We start from the raw sequence: 15,785 nt of genomic DNA, 5'->3' as shown, positions 1-15,785 counted from the left end.
TGAAGATAAAGTTGGAATTCAAGGTAACAAATGGGGCAAATTTTCATTTATTGGAAGAGGAATTAGTGATAGGAATAATTTATCAAGGGGGATGTTTGATAAATTTCCGAGTTCTTTGAAATCATTTAAGTACAGACTGGGTAAAGAACTGTTAGGGAATCTGCCACCTGGGTAACTACCCTGAATGCAGATAAGTGGTGATTGATTGATTGATTGATTAATTAATTGATTGATTGATTGATTGATTGATAACATCAGCAGCTCGGTAGAGAACAAACTGCCTTGCACTAAAAAACGGTGTGTTCAGTCGGACATTTCTATGCGTTGCTAGTTAACCTTGTGCACCAACCCGCGTCCAGGTGGGATACACGAGTTTCCAGACTAGCTCTTAATAATAATTTCATCTGTCAAACATTCCTGGGTTGTGAGTTCCGCATGAGAAAGAACACCTATGGCTTACGGTAAATTCCAACCTACGTAGATGAACGTCTTCAACACGCTATTAGTCGGTTACCGTATATGTATGATTCCGCATTTTATCGTAAAAATCAGATTATCATGGCTTGTCAAGGATTCCGTACATGTCATCATCATGATCGCAATCAAAATTAGTCATTATAAGCTTATATCTAGTACTTATTCTTAGTAGATATTGAAAGAATTTAATATTTTCACTACTCAGCTTTTATTCATAAATTGGTCTAAGTATGAGTTGAAATAAACGTAGATTATCTTGAAAAATCATTTATACATTATGGCTGGTTTCCTACGCAATCAGCATCTAAATAATGTAATGATGTTGCCTTGAAGAAAATGGGTTTAGAAAAACCTCTAACAATAAATGAAATTAGGCCTCATTCATCTGTATCCTAGTCCTGGCCTGTCAAAGAATTGTATTATAATTAAGTAATATCCGAGGGAATCAAATGAAAAGAAAAATAAATAAATTATATAATCAAGTAAAATTATTCAACATAATTGTGAAAGTTGGATAATTGTAATAATTGTAATTATTATAATGATTGTAATGATTGGATGCATCCCAAAGATTCAAGTAAAATAAGCTATATCCCTACTATATACAATGTTCAAATTGGGTTTCAATTGAAAATGAGAAAAACGCAAAGAAAATGGTCAATAATTAATCAATCAATTAATTAATTAATTAATTAATTAAGATCTGGAATCTTTCAATATTAAGTTAAGTTGCTTCTCAAAAATTACCAAAATTCAATCGTCTGAACCTAAATTCACATGCAATTACAGAAATGCATATCACTCGGTTGAAACACTTCACATCAATGTCCACGCACAGTAGAAAAAAATCGTGTGAGAAAATTAATGTCTGACCATTAGGGATTTTCTCTATTTGAGGTTCCAAATTATCTAACGTTTCATATTTCATGCCAGTTGGCCTCCATATAAGCAAATCTAAGTCCACTTTAAGTCGTAAGCATTCTCAAATTAATTCCATCGTAAGGCTTATATGGCTAAATCATTCAATTATTATTTTAATTCATGGTTAAAATTCAGTTAAAGTGCGTATATGACTTAACATAACATTACCAAGTGTATTCAATTAATATTCCAACGAATAATACCATGGGTGAAAAACTTGACACATAGGAAGACTCTATCTTCATCTAAAATCCACATATGAAAGACTAAGTTACCAGTGATGTCTTATACTGCTCCCATAAAATCATAAGTTGAATTGCCGTAAGTGAGAATACATGAAAATAATCGTAGATATGTCAGTGAAGGCCTAAATATTGACGTAAGTGACCTCTCGGCTCTTCTGAAGATCCTACTTACTCAATTAATTCTATAGTGATGGCATTAAGATCGTTTCCTAATCTGTATTATATATATATTAGGGAATAAAATAGCAATCGGAAACAGTACGTTTCAATACCTATACTTAGCATGTGCAACCTACACATACTACCATCTCTCGAAGAAATACTATGACCAACTTCCTAAATAACAATAACTATCACCATCAAAATATACTAGCAACTCATATGCTAATTACATTCACCATTTAACACTACCATTATCGCGTAGCATTTATATTCAAAGCACTCGTTTCATCAAAAAGCGCAACATATGTGCTATAACCTACACATATATAAATCATTATCATTACTGTCATAGTATCAAAGAACAGCACATCGTAACCTTAAAATTGTGCCACTATATTTTATTGTAATATTCCCTAAATACAATCTTTACGCATGTTACTTATTAAAGCCATCACGCATATAAATATTAGCTTCCTCTTAATATTCTAACACTTCACTGACAACGAATTAAGGAAAAATATCAATCACTTCTCCACTACCATATTGACAAACTTACGAACGGCATTCACTGGTATTTTTACGCCTATGTCTGGGATTTACGATATTTTCAGATGAATACCTATCTCCTTGTGAGCACACTCATATATTAACTACGCACACACAATGTCATAATGCACATTATATATTAACCAAAAGAATAAGGTTTTCTACTTACGACACGACTCAAATGGGGACTTATCTTTGCTTATTGGATTTTGACTTCCATCTCGCTGTTGATCGTCATGGGATGGTAGGCCTCGCTCCATGGTTCGGCTTAAGTAATAGGGTTCATCTCGTCATCACAGCTGACTACTTTCCTCCTGGATCATCCATCTCGTCAAGCGTCACCATAGCCAGAGTAGTCTTTGCCTCAGCTTCTTAGAACATCATGGTGGTCTTCATTGCGTCAAGGACAGAATAACACAAGGCATTAGTTGATTTATACATGGTAATCTGCTTAGTAGTGCTAATGTGAAAAATATATTTGTTTTCTGGTCCGTCTAATTTGCCTATAAGACTCTAAATATCGTCTTATTCTAACTGCCTTGCTCGCCGAAACGGTGTGAAATTTACGTGCTTTTAGAATTGCACTCTATTTTCCGTTTAATTCAGCTCTCTTGACGTTGTGCAGTATCGGGCAAATAAAATGTTCTGAGCCCAACCGTGACGTAGTACAGCTCCAACTTGACGTTTCTTATCAGCTGGTCTTTAATCTCACGTATATGTCAATCACAGCTGATGTTTTGCGGGTTATCGTAGATTTGATCTTATCTCCAACAGTTGATTAAAGACTCCGATAAATAGTTGGTTTCTTTACGCGATTCCGTCTTTCTTCGATGCCGTGCTCAATTGAGATTTGTTCTAATGGAAGACTTTTTTTTCAATAATCGATTTAAATAATCCGCTCTCGTCATTCTTTCGCACCGCCTTCTAAAAGTGGTTATTCTTGCGATTGCCGGTTGAATTTATTGTCTCTTCAGTTCGTACCGCTGTTAATTGCTTTTATTCTGATCCGTTAATAGCCAGAGCGCCATTTTTGTTCCTAATACAGCAACTATAGAACAGTGAAATGGCACACTTGGTAACAGCGTAATGTCTCTGACCTGCCTGATATAGTAGCCACTACTTCAGTTCCTTTCCACTTATTATTTACCAGCCAACAGTATACGGTCAGTCACACAACATCGGGCATATAACTTTTTTTTTTTTTTGAGACTCCTTATCAGTTCATTACCCACGTTGTAATTAATGTGTCTCTGGTCATTTTCATGTATTACTTAGCAGATCAGGCCTGGTGACAAGATTCTCGGGCCCCTGGACAAGTGAGGATTCCGGGCCCCTGAATCCCGGTAATCCCCCACCCCATCCCACCTCACCCACCCAATTAATTTAGACCAGAACTGCGAACTTGCAGGTTATTTTATAACCAAGACTTACCTGTTTATCAGCGCCTCATGGTGGAGTTTGCAACAAAAATTGGTGTAATAATGGTGTGAAATTGGTGCATAATTTTTATCGGTGCAAACATTGGTGCTAATTTGGTGCAAAAGCAACAGTCGATGCACTGATTTAACTCCAATAAAAAATGCACCAAAACTGGACCATAATTACACCACATATTTTTTCAAGTTAATTTACACCATTTTCACACCAACAAAGTTGGTGCAAGAGAAGTGACATTTTATACCATAGTCACACCAGAAATGAAATAAATTAATCATACAATTTCTGCACCAAGTTCGTGCCTAAAATATGCCAAAGCTCTTCTTTCAACCTTCTTTATTTTCAGCACCACTGGTGAACCAAATTTGATTCAAAAATGCTCCAAAGTTACACCAAGGATTTGGGTGCATTTGTGGAATCACCTTGGTGTCATTTTAATGCAAAATTTATGCATTTTTCTTTGTATTTAACCCCAACATAATGTTTCAAAGTTGGTTTAATCTTGGTGTAAAGTTGGTGTATTTTTGGTGTATTTTTGGTGTATTTTTGGTGTATCTTTTGAAGGAAGCATTGTGGTACATTTGTGGAGTAACCTTTCTGCCACTTAGTTGCAAAATTAATGCATATATGTATATAGTATAAAATTGATATAATCTTCTTGCGAATTTGGTGTATTTTTGGTGTATTGTTCAAAGCAAGCATTGTGGTGCATTTGTGGCATAATCTTGGTGCAAAATTGGTGCATATTTTTTCTTATTTAACCCCAAGAATATGTCACAAAATTGGTGTAATTTTGCTGCAAAGTTGGTGTTTTTTTTTGGTGTAATCTTCAAAGTGAGGATTGTGGTGTGTTTATGGAGTAACCTTTCACTTTTTTCACTTTTTAAACAACAAAAATTTGTATTCTTATTGGCATTTAAATTTATTTAATTTTCATTTTTTCATATTAAGAGACGAAACATGTTCTTGTAAACAGGTGTCATTTTTTGACAATGTAATAAATGCATTGAAAGGTGGAAGGTTCTTGATTTTAATTGGATAATGTTCTACGTATTAACTTTATTTTTGACTTTTTTTTTGTGTGCCCTAGAGTCCAGGTGCATCACCGCAGGAGATGCTTGCAGCCCAGCCCCTGGGTTTGGCACTGAGTCACCACGAAGTCATGACACAGTCCTCACACGTCCATCACAATCACTTGCAGCAGTCGTCACCCAGTCCTGACTCTGGTCTTCTCACCATGGTGGACGGAGAGATGCGTCCTAATAGAGGACGAGTGGTGGGTAACGGTCAACATCAAGATGCCCTGGCGAATCTAATTGCCTCCTTGGCTGCTTCGTCGGCCTCTAACACTAACAGTTCTGTCTCCACTGCATGGCAACCGCAGGTGAGAGCTTCTGCATTAACAACATTAATCCTTGTCTCATCCATTTGATCAAATTCGAACAGGAATTCAAATTGATTTACATAGATACTGACGATTGCTTTTTCAGAGCTGATCAACAAGATATTCAGGATATTTCATTCACACAAAAATCTTACTGTTAGTAAGAATACAAACTGAGTTATATTCCTAGGATTATAACAGTAAATGCTACTTGTGTAGAAGATGTCAAATTCAAGATTTTCTACGAGAGAAAATAGCAACCTCGGAGTTTCAGAATAAATTGTCCAACTTACTATCTCAAGTTCATAGATTCAATGCCAGCTGAGTCAAAGTTTGAAAGGTGATGAATAATCTTGGCACTCGCTCATAGTTACTGACGTTGAAATTCTCCACTGGCTCCCTCAGCTTTCATCCAACAAAATTAACTTTAAATAAAACAAATTTCATTGTTTAAGCCAGTATCATTATAAGAATCACTTTAGCAATCCTTATCATGTATTCCACCTTCACAATGCAATTTGAATCTTTGTTAATAGACTACATTAAAATCGATACATAAATAATTATAATAATAATTATAATAATAATTATAATAAAGGGGCCCATAGACGTGCAATATTATAGCACAACAATCAGGTTTGTGCAATAAATAGAATCGTGTGGATATAATATTGCTGGTTGTGCAATATATTGTGCAAAAGCGGTCATAGACGTACAATATGCGTGGCAATATATAGTGAGTCCATGCCGGTGTTTTGTTTGGTGAACACTCTTTTCTGTATCACGATGCCGCTTCACTTCCTTCCGGAAGTTTGTACGCAGAGAACTGACTTTTAAAAAAAATAACTTCTTGCTTGTCGGCGTTCGGATATTTTTCATAATAATTATTATAATAATTATAATAAAGGGGCCCATAGACGTGCAATATTATAGCACAACAATCAGGTTTGTGCAATAAATAGAATCGTGTGGATATAATATTGCTGGTTGTGCAATATATTGTGCAAAAGCGGTCATAGACGTACAATATGCGTGGCAATATATAGTGAGTCCATGCCGGTGTTTTGTTTGGTGAACACTCTTTTCTGTATCACGATGCCGCTTCACTTCCTTCCGGAAGTTTGTACGCAGAGAACTGACTTTAAAAAAAATAACTTCTTGCTCGTCGGCGTTCGGATATTTTTCGCAATATTTCTTAATAAGCACCTCGTTCTGTTCACCTTTTTTAACGCAATTATTGTAATCTTTGCTCTTAACGTCCCATAGAGCTGGAAGGCTTCGATAAGCTCCAAAATAAACTTTTTCACTACCTGTTTGTCTGCCATCACGATACGTTCTCCCCCACTTGTTGATACCAACTGGCGGGAGGACGCGATATTGCACAATATTACCAACACACGACACAGTATTTTGTGATTTGTGCAATATATTTCAAACTCTTTTGATTTCGTACAATATATTGCACAACCCTTCAATATTAAATACACACTATCAATTATATTGCACAAACCCTGATATTGCACAATAATTTTGCACGTCTATGGGCCCCTTAATAATAATAATAATAATAATAATAATAATAATAATAATAATAATAACAATAATAATAATAATGATGGACCTTTTTCCGCCCTTCAAAAATCCGACTACCTCTGCCGGGTTTGAACCCGCTATCTTGGGATCCAGAGGCAGCTAAATCAATACATAATAATAATAATAATAAATTGTCAGTATCCATGTGAAAAATTAACTCTGTCATAGGAAACTTCCAGGGATGATGATTATTATTATTATTATTATTATTATTATTATTATTATTATTATTATTATTATTATTATTATTATTATTATTATTCATAATAATGTTACTGGTTGTATGTCCAACTAACTACCTTTACAGTATTCAGAGATGCCAAGGTGTCAGCAATTTTCCTGTACTTCTTTAACAAGCTGGTAAATCTACTGACATGTTTAGTAGTCGTATTTGAGCATACCAACGGACTTGAGTCTATATCAAACCTGTCAACTTGGGCTCAGAAGGCCATTGGTCTACTGTTAGATCTATTCAGCCCATCATTACTATGGCTATTTATTTATTTATTTATTTATTTATTTATTTATTTATTTATTTATTTATTTATCATAAAATGACTTTTAGTGCTGGGAGTGTCCGAGGACATGATTACTTTGTCTGGTACAGGTCTTTCTATTTGATGCCCATGGGCGATTTGTGCATATGATGATGATGGTGATGATGATGTAGGGAGGGGGTGAAACCTGGTGTCGGCACATAGCCTACTTCTGTTGAATAACACCATGGGGTCTGTTCAAGGCTAAATGTCCCCCTCCGATGGACAAATTGCCATCAAGAGCGTCATGCCCTTACTTCATATGAACGTGCGGAGAGGTTTGGTATGGAATCCAGGCTTTTGGCACACAATCTAGTGATTATAAATTGTATACCACCATCTCTCCTATCCTGTTGGCCAACATTACAATGGTGAATTTTTTGCCACCATGAGGACTCGAACTTGCTAACCACATGGTCATATCATATGGACTTGACGACTTAATGATCGTGGCCATCAGGTGGGCTATTGTTACTATTTCGATTGTTAATATCACTGACATGAATAATATGGAGATATTATTGAAAACTACATTCTTGGCTCGCAAAGACTAAATGCATTGAACAAATGGACAAATGCAAAAAACATTACACCCATAAAGAGATAGCAATGGGTAGAATGGGCAGAAGTGCAATGTTTATGATTGATACTTGTTCTTAAAGTAATGATCACGTCTCGAGACACTATATCAGTGGATGTATAAATTAATATGGCAGTAGCTGAACTTGGCACAAATTTCACTTATGCAATCCAAGCTCATCTCCTTCATCTTTCCTCCTTGACTTCCCCTGGTCAGTTCTTGTTCTTGTTGTACCCTTACAACTTTAAATTTACAAGTCTTTCACCTTTGGTGTTCAGGAGAATCGGGTTGTAGATCTAAGTGAAAAAAAAAGAATTTACGTCTTTCAAAATTTCAAAGTTATCATCATCATCATTATAATGGTTTAATTACAGATGAACCTCAGTTATATGTTTTCAAAGAGAGGCAGCTAAAATGATGTGTAAATAAGAAAACGTAAACGTGAATTTTCTTATGGTACTGGAACTGCATTATTACATTATTGCTCAAACTACTGTATAAGAGAGCAATAAATGAAACACACACTACAGTAATTAAAGTACAGTACAGGTAGAGTACTGGTGCTTTACACTGGTTTAAAAATATGGTCAATTTTTCTTTACTTCTTTGATTTCTCCACACAATCATATACTATTTAGTTATGTACACATGAGCAGTGACAGTGCGTTCCGTAAGTACAAAGAACATGAGCATCTATTCGCTTAACGCATTGTTGGTGGCAGACCTCTTATCCATAGGTAGTCTCAAAAAGGTTATCTCCAAAGAGACCGCTTATTAGATGTTGTCAATTTTCTCTCTATGACTCTCATATTCTCAGTACTGTATAACGTATAAATGACTAGTAAATGAATATGATTTCTTCATGGGGACCAGACAAATGTGACGTAATAATGAGAAAATAATGAGAAAATGTATAAACGAAAAACTGTCCTGGAACAGGTATAATTTGTCATTACTTAACGGTGATCAAGCCTGAAGCTCTTTATGCTTCAGAAATCCTCAAGTTACTTCATAAACATTTAAAGGAACAATTAGAGATTAAAGAAAGGGTAATGCGAAAAATCTTAGGGCCAAGAATTACAAATGGAATACATGACCCCAAACCCAACTCAGAAATATACTTAAAAATATTTAAACTTACAGATACAATAAGACTGTGACAAATTCAATTTATAAGCCACTTGGAAAGAGTGAATAACAATAGACTTTCTTATCAAATACACAAATTTTTGCAAATTAAATGTACGAGATCAAAATGGTATAAGCAAGTAGAGAAAGACCTCACTGAATTAGTATCACCAAATCTGCAAGATAGAAATGTAATCACAAAAATTGTTCACACAAGGGGATTTGAGGAAGACAAGAAGAAACCAACATGACTTACTTGGTTGGAGGAATAGAAATTACAACAATCGATGAAAATGAAAAGCAAAGAAAGCTCAACAAATATTGATTCCGCATGGATCTAAGTGACCGATTCGCGCAGAAGAAGAACAAGAAGAATGTATAACTGGACAAAGTTCGGTGCCTAAATCGAAAAATGTAGAAGTGAATAACGTATAAATGAGGTTCAACTGTATAACGAAACTACATAATCAATTGCAGCTATTTAAAGTATGTACTTAAGGGAAATTGTGGTCAGTGTTATGTTCTGTACTCTGTATTACCCTAGGTCACAAAGAAATTGGCATGCCGAGTCAAGTGAACGGTTACAATGTTTCGCGCTATTTTAGTTGTTCGTACAGAATTTGGTGAGCTGATGTCTCTTATCAAGACTGTGGTAAGACTATTAATAATGCTGCCGTGCTTAGGTAGGGAAGTTTTAAAACCAGCAACTCAACAATGCTTTCTTTTATCTGCATGTCTTACCATATTGATTGACAGATTAATGGAATGATGTGTGTGTGTCTTCTAACATCTAATATATAAAATTAAATAACAAAGATAAAAGTGAGCTTGGTATATTCAGTAACCTTGGTGAATAATAACGTAACTTTATTAGTGTACTTAAAGCTTTTCTTTCTTTCCAATATATTTCAGTTTAAAAAAATTGTTAAGTATGTTAGCAATTTGACTTATATGTACTGAATCCATGCACGTTTCAGATAGTTTTAAAACTGAGCAACCTCCACGGTAATATGTTTAATTTTATAAGCCGTTTTCCAGTAGGTCTACCTAATGGAAATGCGAGAAAATGGCTAAACAGATTTCTGTTAGGACACCTCATTTTTGTACTAAATGCTGGTAGTTTTTGTAGGATTGTTAATTTTTTTTAAAAACATAATTTTCTTATTTTCTTCAAGTAGTTCCAAAGTCTTCTGCTAGCTGTTTTCCAAGGCTCTTTGTTAATACCACATGGGAGCTGGTACTGTAAACCGGGTAACTTTGTCTACACCATGTTTAAGTCACTTATTCTCAACTGTCATCTAGAAGTTAGTAGCAATATTACTTTTAAATAATGCATCAGAAGTTGAAAGAGGGATCGGTTTAATGATTTCAACCTTTCATCTGGTTAGGACAGCTGCGAGAATTACATTTGATTAGATAGTGTTATAATGTTTATGTAGCATATTCATTATGAATACTGTACCATGCATTTGTCTAATAAAACATTGTTTCAATACATTTAAACAGCTTAACAAAGTCGGAGGCTTCTATTGGAATACATTATTTGTGCTGTGTCTTGTGTGAAAGTGCTCACTGAAGTTAAAAACATACTAATCAACTTTTCTTAAATATTGCCATTTTTTAAATTATTCACTAATGAATTATATAAAAATTGATTAACTGCCTGACTTAACTGACTTACTATGTGAGGGAGATTGCTTTGTGAGTTGCATTATCTGATACTCTTGCCCCATGCTCTCATCCTAACAAATACCTTATTTTTTCTACATCATTATACTAGTCTTAATTTAAAATGACCCCCATCCACTTCCTCCATATATCTATTGTATGCCTTTTTCTTCAAGAACATTCTTTCATGTCTTGTGTTGAGAATTATAATTATCATAGATTTACAAAATGTAAAGGGGATAACTAAGGACTAAGTACGAGTATGTTGACAGGCAGCATTGGCATAGGGAGCAGGAGAAAGAAAGAAAGAAAGAAAGAAAGAAAGAAAGAAAGAAAGAAAGAAAGAAAGAAAGAAATATAAGGGCAAATATAAAATAAAGACAACAAATTCCACATCTTTACATTATGCTGCCTCATAGACGGCTCTTCTCTTCCTCGCTTTTAGTTTCTCTTTTCTACCTTGCTTCCCATACTTTGAAGGAAAGTATCACACACTTGTCAGTGGTTTAGAGGCAATTAGGCTGTTCTTTGATACACAAGGATCTGTCACAAAATTTTCTTGCGATTTCTTTCTATAATTTGGCATTCTTGTACGAGTTTAAATGGCATCTGCCTAAATGTTTTTTGAGAAATTCACTGTTGTTCTCATTTGTATAGAATTTGTAAAGAAAAAAATGCTTCTGCATCAGTGATAGCTGCACAGTTTGGGTGGGGGAACAAGTAGGAAAATAAATACTGTAATTTAGATCTTTCTTGTGTTTTTTCCTTATTCTACCATTTCTCCTTTCAAAATCCTTTATTGCTCTCTGATTCAAAAGTACAGTTATATGATTCCTAATCAAGTCCTCTTTCATAGAACAGATTTGTAACTTTTGATATTTTACAACAGATGAGGGAAGACAGCTTTTCATCCTGGAGAACAGCATCGATAAGTGACGATCCTGGAAGTCCACCACGGTCTACCAGTCCACGACCACAGACACCAGCATTTCCTGTGCATCCACGAACGCCATATGTTAATAACAGCTTACAGCAATTCGACATGGCTTCAACGACGGGGCTGCCTCCCAAGAGTCCAACTACCCAGCGGTAGGTTTATGATCTCCTTCACTACTGAAATCTGTCCTTCATATTTGATAACAAATTAGTTTTAATTCTAATATAATCTCTTCCCCTTTTCATTACAACTGGCTAATTTAAAAAATATTCAGGTGGTTGTTAATTTAAAGGAACAATCACCAATGGGCAGCGGATTCATAAAATTGCATGTAGTATGGGCATTATTCATTCATTGGAATGAGTTTTTATCAGCAATAATCTTCAAACATTTATATGTGCTTTAAATGTATTTTATATTACATATTTATTTGTTGATTTTAAACGATATCTGGCTTTCCTTAGTGACAGTAGATATCTTACGATTGTTACTGTAGGGTACTTTCCTGCATTTTTACTATTGAAGTTCTTGCTATAATATTCATTGTTACGAAAGATATCATGAGAGTTCTCTGCTTCATATATCAGTATTCATAGATCATAACATAATTTATGTCACTGATTTCATTGGCCATTTATTTATTTATTTATTATTACAAATTGAAATTATTATATTAAATTCCTTTCTTGAGAATTTTACTAACTAGAAAAATTACATTTCTTGTGCTGATTGAGGAATGTTCTATACTAATTATTAACTTGCTTTTAATTTGAGAATTCATTACCCTGCTATGAACAAAAAAATTATTCTTTTGTAGAGATTTTGGAACATATTCTTCTATGGCTACCATTGTGCTTAAATAGTAAAATATAAAAACTTCTAGACCTGTTCTTTTTTTTTTCTGATTATTCTACCTTTGATCATTGTAGACGTTTGAGTTATTCGGGGTCGTTTAAAAATCTGCGAAAGTGGCCCTCCAACTCTTCTGTCTCTAGGTATGTAGTAGAGTGATGGATGTGAGCATGGCATGGGCCAGTTTGATGGGTGGTTTGAAACCTTCACCTCAGATTTTTGTGTGTGTGTGTTTTTTTTTTAGTGCATCATTAATTAACCATGCTTGATTGTTAAATTTTTTGCACGTAAAGGTGTTTTCTAATTATTACTTTTTTGCTTTAATGAGTGTTAGAGTGAACCCAGTTTTTGTTCAAAAGCTCCCTACATAAACCAGTGAATTTGACTGTGGACTGTATGTACACACAGAATACCGGTATATATTACAAATATTATATTTTATACATTGTTTAGAAACCAGATTAGTTAGACACATTGTTCCCTTTGTTATTATTTGGAATTAATGTTTTGAACTCCAGTACCCTTAGCATATGCTTCCTGCTCCAATCCTAATTAATTTCTGCACTATGAACAACTGCTGGACCCAAAATACATTAATCCTTGTAGTTTTTCATTCTCTGGTACTTTTCGAAACCATTTCTGGTAGAGACCAGGTTTTCTCGAACACGTTTTGCAGTAGTAAATTGTTTCCTTTCTACCACCTTACTTGCTTCTGTTTGAACAGACAGCAGTCTTTATGTTGTTTTCCAGGTAGGTTGTTGATTATGTGCAGTTTACCATTCAAATGTTTTTCAACATCAGAAGTAGATGGGCCTCCTTGCTTTTGTACTTTTGTTGCGTATTTCGTCAACCAACTTATTGATCACCTGTTTCTGGAAAGTTTTGTGCGATGGAATGTCCATGCGATTCGCGGTGCAGTAATCTTTATAGAGCAAAAAGCTGTCCACTATTGCCACTTACAATAGCCAAACATACAATTTCTGCCACCATTTCAAGCTTTTCACTACAAAAGAATAGCTTGATGTGTAGTGGTCTGAGCGATAACACCTTCCATCTTTGACATGTAGCCAATAATTAAGTTTGTTTTCTCTAATTGTTCAACAGAGTTTCACTTTTTTCTGTCAATAACTGAGCTTGAACTGTTTCCAGATTTTGAAAGCATCAATACTGTCTGCTAACTGTTCTAAACTATCCATTTCCGTGAGCGAAGATGAAGCAGAAGCCATGTTTACATTCAGTCTATATCATCAGAAAATATTTGAGAATAACAGAAGTTACAAAGGCATTATACTTCCCTCAAACTGTAATAAATAGGGAAAGGTGTTCTCTCGGAGAGCGCTAGATAGCTCCACAATACTGGAACATAGCACAGCCATCATAGGAGCACTGAAAATGTGAACTACTGTCATGTTGAGTGGGACTCGATATCGGAGCGCAAGTCGAGCCCCACTCGAAATAGGAGTGCAAAAGGTTAAGGCACCCAGCTTGCAGTTACAACTTTACCGTCAAATAATATATGGCTGCAGTAACCAGTGCAATGGAACCTAGCTGCTGTAACAGTATTGTAATGACTAGGAAATGACTGGAAAACAACATAAAGACTGCTGTCTGTTCAAACATGAGCAATGTAATGACTAGGATATGAAACAAACCGTTGAGAGAGTAAGTGTGCTCAGTGACTCAGATGGTAGAGTGGTGGCCATCTGAGCTGAAATCTTCAGGTTCAATCCCGGCTCAATTCGGTTGTATTTGAAAGTGTTCCGATACACCAGCTTCATGGCAGTAAAATAACTCCTGGACAACAAAATCTTGGCATCTTGGCATAGACTCATTCTGTTATTCAGTGCTGTTCGAAGCTTGTGTGTGCTGTGCAGTTTTCATCCTTTTTGAAGGTCTTTTATTATAGACATAGAGCATTACACAGGAGAGGATCAGATGGAAAGTGGAGGAAATATTAAAAAAAAAAAGTTATCAGTTAAATAATATCCAGGCGTTAGTCTTTAAAGATTTATGTAGAAGTTCTTGTCCTTGTCCATCATCTCCATTTCTTTTTCTAAAGTTGGTTCTCTCCTGCTGAGTTCATTTATGTATTGCTATATATAACAGTGTCTGATGCTATTTTACTAGGAAACAAACCATTTTGATCCATTTCTATTTGCACCAGTGATTACAGTACAGATTTGTTTAGGTTTTTTTTACCTCTTATTTTCTAACAGTTCTTTCCATTTTTTCTGTCCCCCTCTTATATACATTGTTTTCTCTTCATCATCCCCATCTGGATTCTGCTCTTTACCTTTCTGATTTTACTTTCATCACTCATTTTTAAAAATAATGATATATTCTCATCTCTTTTATTAATCTGGGCCATCACCACAAAACATTACAGCTAATAAAATTCATTTTGAAGATACAAAGGATATTTCATTTTTAGTCTGTACAGTCATTGCAACTTGTTAATTGTTTTAATTTAGTTTATTTAAACACAAGTTTGAGACCTTTAATAATTAAGACCTTATAATTCACCTAACATTAAGCTACTTGCTCGTACTTCTGGATTGCACCACTTTGTTTGCTGATACAAATAATTTTTCAATACTGGCAATGTTAAATCATTATGTTTACTGGCTGTTGATTATAGGAAGAGATGTGCTCATTTTGGCTGATCAAGAAATCAAACCAAAATCTTCTACGGCAATGTTTGAAATGACAGATATTTTCCTGTCATATAGCAGATCTTAGAATATTCTTTTCCTCCCATTTTTTTTAATAATTCTGTATCCATTGTTAAACTTGGGCTCACCTTCACCAGATTCACTTCCAACATCTTGCATGCTGTAATTTACCACAAGGATTGTATGATTACGATTATGATACTGTTACCCATTGCTCTAAATTTGTAAAATTATTGTTACCTCAGCATTGTGTAGTTCACTGATTTATGTGACCAGAATTGGAGTGAAGGTTTGTCTGCACTGTTTTAATAACACTAATGTACAGTTGCTCAAAACAGAATTAGCGCATGGTATTGTATAATTTCCTCGTAGGTACACTTTTCTCAGAATCAGTTATTGGATCTGTAGATATAATGTTTGTTGTATCCACGTGGGAGGCGAAGCTATTTTGATGATAATTAAAATTAAGCCTGATAAAGTATGTGGGAACGTGTATGCACTCATTCTGTTTTTGAGCAAATACACATTCATATATGATGATGGTAACTGGGAAGATTCTTTTACCCATCTACTAAATACTCTCTTATATCTCTGTAAATTTACTTCATATCATTAAAAGAAAACCTTTTTCCCTTTGCGAAAATCAA

General features: G+C 34.8%; 1 protein-coding gene across 9 annotated transcripts in view; it reads left to right on the top strand.

Annotated features, from left to right (window-relative positions):
* The window catches only part of by (blistery), a 1,249,231-nt gene that overhangs the window by 1,212,032 nt on the left and 21,414 nt on the right, over positions 1-15,785 (top strand). For 7 of the 9 annotated variants that reach the window (XM_067145276.2, XM_067145279.2, XM_067145278.2 and 4 more), the window contains 3 exons: positions 4,879-5,172; positions 11,567-11,766; positions 12,544-12,609. In XM_067145276.2, coding sequence (XP_067001377.2) covers positions 4,879-5,172; positions 11,567-11,766; positions 12,544-12,609 — 560 coding nt within the window. The remainder of the gene's footprint in view (positions 1-4,878; positions 5,173-11,566; positions 11,767-12,543; positions 12,610-15,785) is intronic. The other 2 variants (XM_067145280.2, XM_067145277.2) reach the window with 2 other exon arrangements.

The sequence above is a fragment of the Anabrus simplex genome, chromosome 4 (genome assembly GCF_040414725.1).
Source record: "Anabrus simplex isolate iqAnaSimp1 chromosome 4, ASM4041472v1, whole genome shotgun sequence".
NCBI classification, from domain to species: domain Eukaryota; kingdom Metazoa; phylum Arthropoda; class Insecta; order Orthoptera; family Tettigoniidae; genus Anabrus; species Anabrus simplex.
This window is presented reverse-complemented; position numbering and strand designations above follow the sequence as displayed.